At 43.7% G+C, this 18,006-nt stretch overlaps 1 protein-coding gene across 1 annotated transcript in view; it reads left to right on the plus strand.

The window, feature by feature from the left end:
• GPD2 (glycerol-3-phosphate dehydrogenase 2) overlaps positions 1-18,006 on the plus strand; it is a 215,591-nt gene that overhangs the window by 113,483 nt on the left and 84,102 nt on the right. Inside the window, 3 exon segments of the mRNA XM_075317236.1 lie at positions 7,175-7,339; positions 7,621-7,765; positions 13,449-13,642. Coding sequence (XP_075173351.1) covers positions 7,175-7,339; positions 7,621-7,765; positions 13,449-13,642 — 504 coding nt within the window.

The raw sequence follows: 18,006 nt of genomic DNA on the forward strand, positions 1-18,006 counted from the left end.
TTGTTGTTTGAGATCAACAAAAATGTAAACAGGTTTTTCAAAATTAAAAATTTTATTTTCAATGTGTTTTTTGTTTTTTTTTTTCTTTTCCAAAATGTTTTTAATCTGGATGCAGATGACAGATGTGTTCTTGCCATCAAAACAACCCCATTGACTGATTTTCCATCTCACAAATTGCAGCATTAAATCTTTTGCATGTGAAAATACCCTATGGGTATCTTATTTGGCTGTTCTCCCTCCCCTTTTTTTTTTTTTTTTTAACCCTTTGGCTGCTGGTGAATTTTTTTAATATATATTTTTTTTATTTTTGTCTTTCCATATCTTTTTTTTTTTTTTTTTTTTTTTTTTTAATGCCAAACATTTTTTTAAATTCATTCAACAATGAAGAAACCACTAAATGTTTTTAAAGCAAGTAATGCTGGTGAAATTCTCAAATAGATTCCTGAGACTCTTCCAGACGTCTTTTGAGTCCTCCCAGTGACTATTATAAAGAAAAAAGCGCTTTCAGAACAGAAAACCCCAGAGGAAGGGTCGGCTCACTTCTTTTAACAGCTTGGCTTCTTTGGAACCTGAAGCCGGTAAGACGCTCGATAGACCGAAGTCGATTTTACAGAGGAATTTCTGACCACTTTTTCAGGCTGTTTTCCTTGTGCCTCTGCGTGAAATAATCATTGTGTGCACATTCCCTTAGGCTAGGTGTCCAAAGTTTTTTTTTTTTTAAGGAGAATTTTGAAGGAGATAAATTCCAAAATCCTCTTAAAAAAAAAAAAAATTCAAATACTTTTTGAATTCTCCTTTTAATAATTCAATGGAATCTCCAATGAGGTTTGAAAGTTTCGCATCAGAAAAAAAATTTACTTCAAAACGGTTTCAGGAAAATCTTTACAAAAACAATCTCCTAAAACAAAAAAATTAGGTCCTAAAATGAATAGATCTTAACAAACTGCTCATTTTTTTTTTTCACCTCCAAAAAAACTTTTGTGAAGTTAATTTAACTCTCAAGGGCAACTTCGGACCAGTGATCGTTTCGCATTCAGGCATTTCCCAAAAATACATTATAGGAGTTACCAAAAATTCCAAGATATTCACAATTTAATTATATGGTATGTACTGGCTAAACGAAGAGGTGTAAACCAAAAAAGATTTTTTTTTTCCCAATTTTCTCTTTGTTACTTAAGAAAACAAACAAAAATACACATTCCAACTTGAGAAGAAATTCCCTGAGTTACTTTGTACTGTAATATGTTACATACTTTAGAAGATTAATTCTTTATCACTGCCTGGTTATGTGCCCTTCATTAATAAGTCTAATGTTTGCCTTTATTAATTGATTTCACAGGCCCCATTTATAAAGTTATGTTTATATGTCTTAATTGATGACTGAGTCTATAATGTGCTATATTCACATTGAAATTAAATCCTCATTTGCATCTACTTATTTCTCTAATTGATTACATAGAGTTCATTGAGTTTCTCTTCTCGGGGACAATTAGTTGTTTACTTATTGATTATTTGTGTAATATCCATTATTATCGAGGTGACATTTTGTTTGCACATTTGTTTTTGTTCACTAGTTAATGATCTGATCTAATAATATTGATCAAAAATTCTGTTTATTTCAACTCTTAATTATATAGATGAGCAAAAAAACCTTTAATGAGTGATTGTTCCTATAAATAATAAACTGTTCATTTTATGTTTAGTGATTTTTGTAGTTTTGATTTAGTATTTGTGAGGTTGTTTTTTCTTCATTTTCATGGTTTAAAGAGGACCGACCACCAGGATTTTCCTATATAACCTAAAGCCAGTGCTATACTGGCGCTATCAGGCTGATTCTATACATATCTTTAGTTGTGAGATCGGATGTATACTTTCTGAAATACAGGCAAGTAAAGTTTGTGAAATGCACTGTTATTTGATGAGAAGTGCAACGGAATATCTCTTAGATGAATTGGGTGCTGCTAGTTATTCCTGCCCCTGTCTGCCTGTCCTTTCACCCCCCACCTGTCCTTCCCCCCCCCCCCCCCCCCCGTCTCCACCTGTCCTTTCTCACCCCCGTCCCCACCTGTCCTTTCTCCCCCCGTCCCCACCTGTCCTTTCTCACCCCCGTCCCCACCTGTCCTTTCTCACCCCCGTCCCCACCTGTCCTTTCTCCCCCCCCCCGTCCCCACCTGTCCTTTCTCACCCCCCGTCCCCACCTGTCCTTTCTCCCCCCCCGTCCCCACCTGTCCTTTCTCCCCCCCCGTCCCCACCTGTCCTTTCTCCCCCCCCGTCCCCACCTGTCCTTTCTCCCCCCCCGTCCCCACCTGTCCTTTCTCCCCCCCCGTCCCCACCTGTCCTTTCTCACCCCCCCGTCCCCACCTGTCCTTTCTCACCCCCCGTCCCCATCTGTCCTTTCTCACCCCCCGTCCCCACCTGTCCTTTCTCACCCCCCGTCCCCACCTGTCTGTCCTTTCTCACCCCCCGTCCCCACCTGTCCTTTCTCCCCCCGGTAATAAAGAAAGGGGGAGGAAGGACAGGAAGGAAGACAGGGGTGCGAATAACTAGCAAAACCCGACCCACCCATTAGATATTCCGTTGCACCTTTATATAAGCAAATAACAGTGCATTTCACAAACTTTACTTGCCTGTATTTCATGAAGTATACAGTGCCTACAAGTAGAAGAAAATCCAGCACTCGTGTCCAAAAATAGTATAATTTTGGTGGATTGAGATTAAGAGCATGTAGCTCGAAACGCGTACCCCCCTGACATCTCATCTCATCTGTATGGGGATTTTTTATATTTTATGGATATGATTCATTTCCATTTTATTATGAATTGAATAAAAAAGCAAGTTTTTATACTATTTTTGGACACGAGTGCTGGATTTTCTTCTCCTTGGAGTTTCACAGCCGGGCCGGCTTCACCGTGCACCTGTCTCCTATGGGAGTCTCCATGATGTCTGGGTGAGCTGATTCTACCCCTTTGTTTCCTTAGTGCCTACAAGTAGTATTCAACCCCCTGCAGATTTAGCAGGTTTCCACATTCGGAATTAACTTGGCATTGTGACACTTGGACTGTAGATCAGCCTGGAAATGTGAAATGCACTGCAGCAAAAAAGAATGTTATTTCTTTTTTTATTTTTTTTTTTAAATTGTGAAAAGTTTATTCAGAGGGTCATTTATTATTCAACCCCTCAAACCACCAGAATTCTGTTTGGTTCCCCTAAAGTATTAAGAAGTATTTCAGGCACAAAGAACAATGAGCTTCACATGTTTGGATTAATTATCTCTTTTTCCAGCCTTTTCTGACTAATTAAGACCCTCCCCAAACTTGTGAACAGCACTCATACATGGTCAACATGGGAAAGACAAAGGAGCATTCCAAGGCCATCGGAGACAAGATCGTGGAGGGTCACAAGGCTGGCAAGGGGTACAAAACCCTTTCCAAGGAGTTGGGCCTACCTGTCTCCACTGTTGGGAGCATCATCCGGAAGTGGAAGGCTTATGGAACTACTGTTAGCCTTCCACGGCCTGGACAGCCTTTGAAAGTTTCCACCCGTGCCGAGGCCACGCTTGTCCGAAGAGTCAAGGCTAACCCAAGGACAACAAGGAAGGAGCTCCGGGAAGATCTCATGGCAGTGGGGACATTGGTTTCAGTCAATACCATAAGTAACGTACTCCACCGCAATGGTCTCCGTTCCAGACGAGCCCGTAAGGTACCTTTACTTTCAAAGCGTCATGTCAAGGCTCGTCTACAGTTTGCTCATGATCACTTGGAGGACTCTGAGACAGACTGGTTCAAGGTTCTCTGGTCTGATGAGACCAAGATCGAGATCTTTGGTGCCAACCACACACGTGACGTTTGGAGACTGGATGGCACTGCATACGACCCCAAGAATACCATCCCTACAGTCAAGCATGGTGGTGGCAGCATCATGCTGTGGGGCTGTTTCTCAGCCAAGGGGCCTGGCCATCTGGTCCGCATCCATGGGAAGATGGATAGCACGGCCTACCTGGAGATTTTGGCCAAGAACCTCCGCTCCTCCATCAAGGATCTTAAGATGGGTCGTCATTTCATCTTCCAACAAGACAACGACCCAAAGCACACAGCCAAGAAAACCAAGGCCTGGTTCAAGAGGGAAAAAATCAAGGTGTTGCAGTGGCCTAGTCAGTCTCCTGACCTTAACCCAATTGAAAACTTGTGGAAGGAGCTCAAGATTAAAGTCCACATGAGACACCCAAAGAACCTAGATAACTTGGAGAAGATCTGCATGGAGGAGTGGGCCAAGATAACTCCAGAGACCTGTGCCGGCCTGATCAGGTCTTATAAAAGACGATTATTAGCTGTAATTGCAAACAAGGGTTATTCCACAAAATATTAAACCTAGGGGTTGAATAATAATTGACCCACACTTTTATGTTGAAAATTTATTAAAATTTAACTGAGCAACATAACTTGTTGGTTTGTAAAACTTATGCATCTGTTAATAAATCCTGCTCTTGTTTGAAGTTTGCAGGCTCTAACTTATTTGCATCTTATCAAACCTGCTAAATCTGCAGGGGGTTGAATACTACTTGTAGGCACTGTACATCCGATCTCAAAACTAAAGGTCCAGTCACACTAAGCAACTTACCAGCGATCCCAACAACGATAGGGATCGCTGGTAAGTTGCTAGGAGGTTGCTGGTGAGCTGTCACACTGCGACGCTCCAGCGATCCCACCAGCAACCTGACCTGGCAGGGATCGCTGGAGCGTGGCTACAAGAGTTGCTGGTGAGCTCACCAGCAACCAGTGACCAGCCCCCAGTCTCCTAGTTACAGCACACATCAGGTTAATTAACCCGATGTGTGCTGCAGCTAAATGTGCACAGAGCAGGGAGCAGCGCACAATGCTTAGCGCTGGCTCCTTGCTCTCCTAGTTACAGCACACATCGGGTTAATTGCCTGATGTGTGCTGCAGCTAAATGTGCACAGAGCAGGAGCCGGCAGCACAGGCAGTGAGAGCGGAGGAGGCTGGTATCAAAGGTAAATATCGGGTAACCAAGGACAGGGCTTCTTGGTTACCCGATGTTTACTGTGGTTACCAGCCTCAGCAGAAGCTGGCTCCCTGCTCACTGCACATTTAGTTGTTGCTGTGTCGCTGTCACACACAGTGATCTGTGCTTCACAGCGGGACAGCAACAACTAAAAAATGGCCCAGGACATTCAGCAACAACCAACGACCTCACAGCAGGGGCCAGGTTGTTGCTGGATGTCACACACAGCAACATCGCTAGCAACGTCACAAAAGTTGTTCGTTACCAGCGATGTTGCTAGCGATGTTGCTTAGTGTGACGGGGCCTTAATGGTTTGTATAGAATCAGCATGATAGCGCCAGTATAGCACTGGCTTTAGTTTATATATGAAAATCCTGGTGGGTGGTCCTCTTTAAGACTCTGATTTGTCTATACTGGTGTTTTGCACATCAGTTGTAATGCTTGTGGCACATCTTACTGCAGCTCTTTTTTCATTAATTTGCACATGCCTCTGACAGAATTTGGCCCATCCTTATGCTACATTGTACAACAAGAAATGTTATCCAGTCAGGGACCAGAGTAGATTTCTGCCATAATTTACACCACAGTTTTAAAGTAAATTCATTTTTCAACTGTGCTCAGCCTTGTCCCCTTCCAGCCATATTTTGTCCCCTCCTGGCTATACTGTGCCCACTGTTTCAAATGTTGGTGGAACTAACATAAAATCATAAAAAGATGCACAACTTTTGTGCAATTTTTAGTTGATTATTTAACTTTTTTTTTTTTTTTTTATACCGAATTGTAATTAGTTTTAATCCAAAAAACTGCTTGATTAATTAGAGCCCATGCGTTGGTTTTCCTAAAATTTAAAAGTTTAGCTTTTGTTTAGTGGTTTATATTTATTTATTGCAACTTTAGGAATTATTTTTATGGCATGTATTTGCATTATATTATTATGTGTGTATGTATTATAGCATTGTGGACGTTTTATGTTGCTTTTTTTATATTACACTTTCCTTTTGTAATACTTTCATATTAGTTCTATAAGTGGTGGAATTTTATGTTTAGTGTTGTGTTAATTATTATAATAATTCAGTATTATAATTATATTATAAATATATATACTGTGTGTGTGTGTGTGTGTGTGTGTGTGTATGTATGTATGTATGTATGTATGTATGTATGTATGTATGTATGTATATATATATATATATATATATATATATATATATATATATATATATATATATATATATATATATATATATATGCGTGTGTCTATATATGTGTGTGTGTATATATGTGTTTATATGTGTGTGTGTGTGTGTATATGTATATATATATATGTATATGTATATATATATGTATATGTATATATATATATATATATATTATAATATGCGTGTGTGTGTGTATATATGTTTATATGTGTGTGTGTGTATATATATATATGTATATGTGTATGTGTGTATATATATATATATATATATGTGTATATATGTAATATATATATATATATATAGTGTATATGTGTGTGTGTGTATATATTATACACACGCATATATACACACGCATATATATATATATGTGTATCTATATGTGTGTGTATATATATATATATATATATATATATATATATATATATATATATATATAATATATATATATATATATATATATTATATATATATATAATTATTATACCATATTATTGAGTTTTTATGCTTTGTGCATTATGTTATATATGTTTGTATTATGGTCAGGTTTGGGGAATGTTGTTATATCTCCTTTTATGTTACTTGTTTTCTTTTAATACTTTCAATGTTGGCTTTCCTTTCATTTTAAAAGATAAGTTTGACTTTAGTGTTTTATATTCCTGAATTGTATTTAGTATTGATGAGTTTTTATATTGTTTTTTTTTTGTTATTTTTTTTCCTATTTAAATTTTTATATTTTTTAAAGAAATATTAATGATGGAATTGTGCATCAGGATCAAAGTCTGATACAAAAAGAGACCATGTATCTTTAAATAATGCGAGTAAGATCTAGCCAGCCATCACGTAGATTTGCTGTGACAGGGACAGATGTGACAGATCGGTTGTGACACACTTCCATACCACAAGTCAGTGGCTTGAGGTGACTCATGTCCTTCCTTTGATTCCGTCCTCTGCTGCAGGACAGCACAACGATGCTCGAATGAACCTTGCCATCGCTCTCACTGCTGCCAGGTATGGTGCTGCCACAGCCAATTACACTGAAGTGGTGGGCTTGCTGAAGAAGACAGATCCGGAGACCGGCACTGAACACGTCTGCGGCGCACGGTGCAAAGACGTTCTAACAGGTATCTGACTTGTAGCATGCTAAACATACATGTTTTTATTATATATTGCTTTACAAAGAATCATTGTTGTGGCCAAAATCAAGTTGTATTATAGTAACACGTCCAGAAAGGTTAGCACTACAACCGCCAGCAGAAACAGCCGCAGTTCGGTCAGGTACCGGAGCCTGTAGAGTCGCAATCACTCAGACGTAGAATTGTAATAGTGGAGAATCAAGTTCCCCAAAATATTATAAAGTACACAGGATATTAATTTATGGTTTTTGATCCCTTTGATTTCGCAGGACAAGAATTTGATGTCCGAGCCAAATGTGTCATCAACGCCACCGGGCCATTCACCGACTCTCTGCGCAAAATGGACAATCAGGAGACCAACAAAATTTGCCAACCAAGTGCCGGTGTGCATATTGTGATGCCCGGGTATTACAGGTAACGTCTACATAGATTATTACTGGTGCCTCAGGGCAAATATGCCAACTGCTTCTACTTCGAAAGTGGGAAAGTGATGTGGTTACCATACGGTAGAAATAACTGTATTAGATGGATTGACATATCATTGGCGCAACCTGTGCGGCTGCACAGGGGCCCAAGAAGAAAGGGGACAACTTCTACCACCACAGAAGAAGGAATTCTGGATTTTGAGGAACTCTTGGTCTGCTAAGGGCTCATATACTGTTCTTGCACAGGGGCAATTGGTACAGGGGCCACATGTACCGCCACAGAAGAATGAATTATGCATTATGAGGAGCTCTTGGGCTGCAAAGGGCCCCTATACTGTTTTTACACAGGGGCCTTTTCTGGCTGTGACCGCCAGTGGTATCGGAGATTTATATTCACTACCGTATTTTTTAGATAATAAGACGCACGTTCCTCTCAAAAATTTGGGAGGAAAATCAGGGGTGCGTCTTATAAGCCGAATGTATTTTACCGGAGGGTGGTGGAGGCTGCTCACAGGAGGCAGTGGCAGTGCTGCGAGCAGTAAGGCAGGGGCCACCCTGAAAATGTTGGTGCGGGCTTCAAATAGTGGCACCCGGAGTCGGCGCATGCGCAGATGGCGCTCATGATCTTATCGGCGCAGCCTCCAGCCCATTGATCTCCCAGCAGCTGGCTTAATGCAAATAGCGCCCAGGGGTGGCGCATGTGCAATGAGATCTCTAGCTTACAACTCCATCTGTGCATGTGCCGACTCTGGGTGCCACTATTTGAAGCCCGCGCCGCCGACATTTTCAGGATGGCCCCTGCCTCACTGTGCCCGCACTGAGCATCCAGTACACCCGCCGCACTGCCTTTGGCATCACCCTACTACAGCACCACCCCTGCCTCTTGTGACCCCGCACCACCACCGCTGCTGCCCCCCCCCCCCTCCCCGGTAAGATGCCACCAGATTATAAAATGGACCCCATATTTTTTCTGTTTTACGTTATTTTATATATTTTTTTTTTTTTTTGTCTAAATTTGGGGTGCATTTTATAATCCGGTATGTCTTATAAAACGAAAAATACGGTAGGTGTTAACGGCTTCATGACTATGAAAATGATCATTTTTACACATCTACTTTTTTTCCCCCTTTCTTCTAACAGCCATAACTTTTTTTTTTTTCTATTTTTTTTAATTTTCCCATCATCATGGCCATATGCTGGATTTTTTTTTTTTTTTATTGGTAGGTCAAGATGTATGTTTTAAATAACACCATTCATTTTAGCATTTTATTTGGTTTCAGAAATTTCCGCATCTCTTGGCAGAAAAATACAGCTTAAAAACATGCATTTTTTTGTATTTTTTGCTGTTTTTTTTTTTTTTTCCATGCAAAGCTAGATCTGACGTGGAAAGGTTTTTAACCCCTTCACGACCAACGACGTACTATTACGTTATTAGTCGTGTCCCCTAGACCGTAATGCCTGCACATGTCTGCTGATCTGATCAGCTGACATGTGCAGCTAACAGGTGCAGGTGGATCAGAGATCCACCCACGCCTGCTAACCACTTAGATCGCACTGAGAGTGTGATTTAAAAGGCTGCATTGGGAATCACGCTGTTCCCTGCGGCCATCAGTGGCCCCGTGATGTGATCAAGGGGCGCCAATATGTTACCATGACAGCACGGGGTCAACTGATGACCACTGATGCGGTGATAACTCACTTCCTGTATGAGCCAACTGAGCATTGGCACTCACAGGAACACTGCATTTCTGCTGATCAGAGCTATGCTAAAGCATCACTCTGATCAGGACACGTGATTCGACTGTGCAGTGTTAAAGTCTCCTAGGTGAACTTTTAAAATCAATAAAAAAATGTAAAAAAAAAAAAATTAAAATTAAAAAAAACACTAAAAGTTGAAATCACCCCTCTTTTGCCCCTTTGAAAATAAAACAACAATAATAAAACATACACACAATTGATATTGGCACATTCAGAAATGCCCGATCTATGAAATTATAGAATCAATTACCGTATTTTTCGCTTTATAAGACACACTTTTCCTCCCAAAAATTTGGGAGGAAAAGGGGGGGTGCGTCTTATAATCCGAATATAGCTGTACCTGGGAGTCCTGTCTGTGTGGCGATCGGGCGGCCGGGTGCCTGTGGCTGCGTGCAAGCGGCCGGGTACCTGTGCTTGCGTGCGGTGACAGCCGGGTACCCGTGGCTGTGTGCAGCCGGCGGTCGGGTGCCCGTGCGGGCGGCAGACTGCTGCCGCCCGCACGCAAGCACAGGTACCCGGCCGCTTGCACGCAGGGTGGGCGGGCGGGCAGCCTGCTGGCTGCCACTCTGTGCGTGCGGCTGTGCAGCAATTTACCCAGTTTGTCCGCGGTCCCACTTTCAAATGATGGCGCCGGGAGTAGGCGCGTGCACAGATGGAGCTCTTGGATGAGAGCTCCATCTGCGCATGTGCTGCTCCGGGAGTCAGCGCGTGCGCAGATTGAGCCCTTGCATGAGAGCTCCATGTACGCATGCGCCGTTCCGGGCGCCATCACTTGAATCGGGACCACGGACACACTGGGAAAACACTGCATTGGTCTGCTCCACCACTGAGCAGTCACCCCCGCTGCCACCACTGAGCAGTCACCCCCGCTGCCACCACTGAGCAGTCACCCCCGCTGCCACCACTGAGCCGTCACCCCCGCTGCCACCACTAAGCCGTCACCGCCGGTGCCACCACTGAGCCGTCACCGCCGCTGCTACCACTGAGCCATCATTTGAACCGGGACCGCGGACACTGGGACACTCACTGCACCGGCTTGCTGCACGACTCACCCGCCGCCGCTGCTGCCGCCACCATGGACCCTGCGGCTCCTGCCACCACGGACCCGCTGCCACTGACCCGCCGCACCTGCCAGCACAACTTGTGCCTCCTGTGACCCCGCTTCACCTTTTTTTATGTCTAAATTTGGGGTGCGTCTTATAATCCGGTGCGTCTTATAAAGTGAGAAATACGGTAATCTGATCGATTCATGGTGCAGCGAGAAAAAAATTCCAAATGCTAAAATTACATTTTTCGGTTGCCACAACATTGCATTAAAATGCAATAACAGGTGATCAAAAGATCGCATCTACCCAAAAAATGATATAATTTGGACAAACTTCTGTTTTTTTTTATTTTTTTCACCACTTAGATAAAAGTAAATATATACGTTTGGTATCTACGACCTCATACCGACCTGGGGAATCATACTGCCACATCAGTTTTACCATATAGTAAATGTGAATAAAAAAAAATAAAAATCAATGTGGAATTTCACTTTTTTCACAATTTCTCCACATTTGGATTTTTTTTCCCTTTTTCTAGTACACTATATGATAAAATGAATGCTGTTCTTCAAAATTACAACTCGTCTCAGAAAAAAAAAAAAAGCCCTCATCTGGCTATGACTGAAAAATAAAAAAAAATGGCTCTCGGAAGAAGGGGAGGAAAAAAAGAAAATGAAAAATGGAAAAATTGTTCTGGGATGAAGGGGTTAATGAGTAGATTTACAGGACATACAATCTGTTCTCCGGTCTGGTGCATGCTGCAGTGGATGCCCTTTTTTTTCAAGTTACAAGTGTGATGCCCCTGGACTATTCAGGTCGTCACAGGGTTCTGCACAGCCCTCTCCGTGCAGTATTCAACCCCCCATGGTTCTGGGTCTCTATCCTGCAGTACTGCCTCCATCAGCATTCACAAATCCTAGATACACTTTGCACCACATCTGTCAGGCACACCAGTGGGCTACTTAAGCAGGAATAGGGCCGCCCACCTAGGGGTCAGGCAGGGAGGTGGGAGGTGTCGAGGTCAAGTGAGTCGAGTAGTGACCCTCGAGCTGTGAGGAGCTCTGAGGAAGCTGGGAGTTGTAGCTCCCAGGGGAGAGGAATACTAGGTAGCAGACGGTGGTCTGGAACTACAGGAGTCGGACCCCTGGTCGCAGGGGATTGAGGCTAGGTGCCTGGAGCCCGTCGAGGAGGACTGTCAGCAGCCTGGGCCTAATCACCGGTCCAGGACTGAAGGTACGACTGGGTACACGGACCCTAGGTCGGGGAGAAGCTTTAGGCAACTCTGCAATTAACCTGAGGAGAACGGGGCCTTTATGGACTGTTGCCACCAGCTCCAGAATCTGGGCACTAGAGCAACGAGGGGGATAGGGCTTTCCTAGCAAGTAGCCCACTGAAAGCCCATGTGTGAGCCCTGAGAGCAGGCTCCTCCACTTAGCCACAGTGGGGAGCGGGACCTGGATAGCCCCAAGCTACCGAACCACAACGGACAATCTAAAACTTAGTGCTAGGAGGCCGGTTACGGACCAGCAGCAGCACTGCAGGGGACGGGACCCGGACGAGCTTCCCTTGAGAAGCAGCGGCATTAAGAGACTTGGTTTACCTTGTTGTCCGCGTCTGCTTCATTGCTGAGTGAGTACCTGACTGACCCCTGCACTGCGTCCCCGCATCACCATACAGAGTCCCAGGGGTTACCCCTACCCGTGAAGGGTAACGTCATCTAGCTGCCCCACTCCATCACCACGGGTACTCCCAACGGCAGCGGCGGTACTCCCAATTACCGCACACCATGGATGGCGTCATGAACTTTACCAGATCCCCTGTAAATACTCCCTTTTACATTTGAGTGTGGCCCCTAAGCCCCCAGGTCCGGAAACCTCGAGCCACGAACGAACACCACCCCCGGATCCGAGCGGTTCGATCCGCTGCAGTGGCGGCACACAAGTATTAACCTTTTCTGGTTAAGAGTTTTTGGGGATAATTAAAATGATGGCTATTTATGGAGCATAATTGATCTTCCCAATAAATACTGACTAGATATGAGCGGATCGCTTCCATGTTCCACAGTGCGGCAGTTGATTTGCCAGCCTGGTGTGATGTCACTGATGGGACGCCAACACCGCAAATCAGAAGATGAGCGCGGCATCCTGGAAGATCAGAAAATTCATGCAGCTCCTGGCATGGACCATCGCATCTGCTCATGTCTAACACTGATGCATTATGAGATAATGGATCTGTGATATCCATGATAAATCTTGTACAAATGGAATTTCTGATACTATAAGCATTGGCCTAGTTGTGATTTATACAATGCCCAAATTTACCCAGCCACTCACCATCTTTCCCATCAACGCCGAGTAAAAGGGACTGAGTGGAATGTAATAATAAAAAATTACTCTATGGGGCTGTTCCCGTCTGCGATTTATTTTCCCAGCCCTAATTGGATCAAGAAAACAGTCACAGCAGCCGATTCGTATTCACACGCACCCATACAAGTCTATGGGTTCGAGTGAAACATCGCATTGCACTCGGATGACACCGGAGTGCAGTGTGATAATCGCATCAGCTGGCATTAGAGGAGATAGAGAGATTAGTCCCTCCCTCTCCTCCGCAGCTGTGATCCGATCGCAGGATCGGATCATATGACACTCGGCTCACACTCACAGTACAGCGGGAGCCGAGTGTCATCCGATGCACTTGCAGTAATGCTCGTGTGGCCCCAGCCTAAGAAAATAGTGATCAGTGGGGTACGTTTGATGGAATTTTCTTTAGGAACATGGTAATCTGTAAAAAAAGGATGGTACTTTTAATCGATGGTGTTTCCCACAAGACAATTCTCCATTTACTGATAATGGTTCATATCTTTTGCAGCCCTGATAATATGGGACTGCTTGATCCAGCCACTAGTGATGGCAGAGTAATTTTCTTCCTGCCATGGGAGAAGATGACCATTGCTGGAACCACGGACACTCCAACAGAGATCACTCACCACCCAATTCCCACAGAGGAAGACATTAATTTCATATTGACTGAAGTCCGCAACTACCTTAGCAGTGATGTCGAAGGTAAGTCTTTAGTTTTGTTTTATTCTCGAGAGCGAGAACATTGGCCGTCAGGCTTACTGCCCCATTGGGTCATATTTAGATGGAATATTGAGGATGGTCGAACATTTTAAGTCCTACAGAATGTATGATGAATTAGAAGGCAAATATGGACCGTAACCTCTAATTTTGGTCTAAATCTTCAAAATAGTTTTGAAATGGTTGCTTGTGCTATCCTACTGACTTGTAGCTATCTTGGCTTTGCATATACGCTCTCCTATATGTTGTATAACAACTTATGGTAGTAAAATGGATCTGGAAAGAATGAGATTGAGGTTTGACATCCATAAGCCAACCATGATTTTGCCAGCGTAGTTAAAATGGGTCCAGATCCCACCAAGAACAACATCTGTAAGGAGTTTATATGTTTTCTCCTTGAGTGTTTTTTTTTCCCACCCTCAAAAGATGTAGTGAAAGGGAATTTAGAATGGGAGCCCCAATGGGGACTGTGATGATGATGATGTGTGTAAAGCGCTGTGGAATTAATGGCGCTATATAAGTGAATAAAAAATAAATTACAGTGGAACCTCGGTTTACAAGTAACTTGGTGTGCAAGTATTCCGCTTAACGAGCAAAGCTTGCTGTAAATTTGTAACTCCCTTGATGAGCAAGCTTTGCCGTATGAGCTAAATACTCACCGCACACACCTCCGGTTCCATACTTCCACTGCGCTCTGACCCGCTCTTACAGTCGACAGACAGACAGACAGACATATTATGCTCACCTTACCTTCCGTTCCATTGCCGGCTTCACGGTTCTTGTAGTTCGCCACTACAGGATTTGTATCGATAACCATCGCGACGAGAGAGGAACTTCTGCTGTCAGCCGCTACTCAAACGCAGCGCGCTGACCAATCAGAGGCAAGCGTCTCCTGCCTTTGACGTCAGTGCTCTGGCAGCGGAAGTTCCGGAATCTGCCGCGATGGTTACCGATACACATCCTGTACCGGCGAAGTACAAGATCCAGGAGGCCGGCGATGGAATGGAAGGTAAGGTGAACATACTATGTGTGTTTTGTGCACGTTTGTGCGTGTTTGTACATGTTTGTATGTGTGTGGAATGACAGAATAGGGGACCAGGATGGGACATTTAACAAGTTGTGGAAGGAATTGTCTGCATTGCAATCATTTCCTATGGGAAATCTTGCTTTGCTAGACGAGTAACTTGGTTTACAAGCGCAGTCCCAGAACGGATTGTTCTCATTAACCAAGGTTCCACTGTACTAAATATCCTTGAACTTGATAATATTTGTAAATTCACGATAATTGGGGGTAATGCATCTGGACAAATACCTATTGGGGATATAACTACTGTATGTCAGGTTTTCTTCCATGCCCGTTTTCGCACAATGCATCCTTACATTGAATATTAGACTTGGCATTCCCCTGTGATACAAAAGCTATATAAAGAATTCTCTCCATTTATTACTTTTACTGAGGTTTTTTTTTTTCTACACATGGATGCCTAAAACTTTGTCATATATTTTAGACTTTTGGACCCCCCTTACTACCTGCAGACTCTGTAATTGGCCATGGAACTACTTCAATCCCACACAATATCTAGAATTGTACAGTGGACGGTGAGGAGGGGGATGCTACTGCAGGTTCACGGTGTCCCTGACACTATATTCTGTTAGACAGAAGAGGATGTAGAAGTGCAGAGAAATCAGATTGACGAAGCACAGCAGACGAGAAATAGCTCACCTACTCAGTAAACACAAAAAGTATATTTTCAGAGTGTTTGGCCGTAGAATGAATCCCAGAAACTTTCATTGGAGTAAGGGGTACTTTGCACGCTGCGACATCGCTAGCCGATGCTAGCGATGTCGAGTGCGATAGTCCCCGCCCCCGTCGCACATGCGATATCTTGTGATAGCTGCCGTAGTGAACATTATCGCTATGGCAGCTTCACACGCACTTACCTGCCCTGCGACATCGCTCTGGCCGGCGACCCGCCTCACACGGTAGGCGGCCAATAGAAGCGGAGGGGCGGAGATGAGCGGGACGTAAACATCCCGCCCACCTCCTTCCTTCCGCATTGCCGGTGGAGGCAGGTAAGGAGATGTTCCTCGCTCCTGCGGCTTCACACACAGCGATGTGCGCTGCCGCAGGAACAACATCGTATCTCCTATTGGTGCGACATTAGGAAAATGACCGCTACACAGATCACCTATTTACGACGCTTTTGCGATAGTTTTATCGGCGCATCTAGGCTTTACACGTTGCGCCGACGTTACCGGCGCCGGATGTGCGTCACTTTCGATCTGACCCCGACGATATCGCAGTAGCGATATCACAACGTGCAAAGTACCCCTAAGAACTAGTTCAACAAGTTGAAAATTAACTTCGCAGATAAAACTAACTACAACAATATAAGGAGAAATTGTTGTTTTTTGTTTTTTTTTGTATTAAGAAGTACAATTTTAAAGTATTGCTAAACATTAGTGATGAGCGAGTACTAAAAAGCTCGGGTGCTTGAGGCTCGGGCCGAGCATCCCAAGATACTCGTGTACTCGGCCCGAGCACCGAGCCCAATGTTATCCTATGGGAGACCCGAGTATTTTTGTGAAATGACCACCGGCAGCATGTAGAAACCATAAAACTGTAAATTAAAAAAAAAAACGTGCGTGTGTGTGTAAGCGTGCATATATATATACACGCGGAGTGGAGTGCGGGAGGGGCCGTAGCCGAGCGGGGAAGTGTCGGGCTAAAGGCACGGTCATTCTGTGAGGGCCGGCCAATCACTGCAATTCCACAAGTAACAGGGCTGTGGCATTGCGGTCTGCCAGCCAATCCCTGCATGAGGGCTGGCTCTCAAAAGAGCGCCAACATGAAGACCACGAGTACAGCACAAGTATCGCGAAATTACTCGGTCCCCGCCGAGTAGCCCGAGTACAGTGATACTCGTGCGAGTACCGAGTAGTGACAAGCATACTCGCTCAACACTACTAAACATCATAGATGACAAAAATCTCATCACTTCCTCCTTAAACCTATTTTGTGTCATATTTGGATTAAAGCGCACCAATCTGCAGGATTTTCGTATAAAACCTAAAGCCAGTGTTATATTGGTGCTATCAAGCTAAATCTATACATACCTTTAGTGATCAACTACTGTAGAATGTATAGGTTTTGAAACACAAGCAAGTAAAGTTTGTAAAATGAGCAGCTTCTTAAGTGACAGCAGCTGCAGCAGCTAATAACTGGGGTGGGTATTCATAGTGATCCCCTTCCCCCTGTTTATGCTAATTCTATTATAGAATCGTTTTACTAAGTGCTAGAAGGACCTGTGCTGATGTCATACCCATGTGACGAGAATAGGTGGGGCCTCAGCTAAGATGGCTCATACCAAGAAGCAACATTATTTTTCTGTTAGCTGAGGCCCCGCCCCTTCTGGTCACATGGGTATGACATCAGCACAGGTCCTTCTAGTCACTTAAAAAAATAATTCTATAATAGAATTAACATAAATAACAGGGGGAGAAGGGACAGGCGGGGGGCGGGAATCACTATGAATACCCACCCCAGCTAATAACTGATCGGCAGCTGCTGCCACTCACAAAAGCTGCTGATTGTACAAACTTTACTTGCTTGTGTTTCAAAACCTATACATCCTAGCTGACAACTAATGGTATGTATAGCATCAGCCTGATAGCGCCAGTATAGCACTGGCTTTAGGTTTATATAGGAAAATCCTGCTGATTGGTGCACTTTAAAACTACGAAATATATGTTCTAGGTCGGTCATACTCCCTATCCTTTTCCTTCCTGTCCTATTTGGCCCTATGCCCACGCTGTGTATTTTGATGCGGATTTTGACGCAGATTTTTAGAAATCTGCAGCAAAATCTGCATGTCCATTGTGAAGCCAGCAAAGTCTATGAGAATTCAGAAGTGCTGTGCCCACATTGAGTATTTTTCCCTTGCGTATTTGGTGCAGATTTCATTTTTTCTGCACCAAATATGCAAGGGAAAAATAAGCAACGTGGGCACACCACTTGTGAATTCTCATAGACTTTGTTGGCTTCACAATGGACATGCAGATTTAGCTGCAGATTTCTGAAAATACGCGTCAAAACTACACAGCGTGGGCACTGGGCCTTTGGCTATAAAACAACTGGCTGCAGCAGGAGCCTCCCCCTCTTCTTTCAGTGGGAGTACACAAACATTTTAAGCCCCACCTCCTTAGATAAACAATTCTCTTTTATTCATTGTCTACCTGGAAATAGAACAGATAAACAGATTAAGGCTATGTGCGCACTAGGCGTTTTTGCGTGTTTTTCGGGTACGTTTTTGTGCGTTTTTGGGCTCCAAACTGCATGACTGTGCTTC

The sequence above is a fragment of the Anomaloglossus baeobatrachus genome, chromosome 7 (genome assembly GCF_048569485.1).
Source record: "Anomaloglossus baeobatrachus isolate aAnoBae1 chromosome 7, aAnoBae1.hap1, whole genome shotgun sequence".
Taxonomy (NCBI): Eukaryota; Metazoa; Chordata; class Amphibia; order Anura; family Aromobatidae; genus Anomaloglossus; species Anomaloglossus baeobatrachus.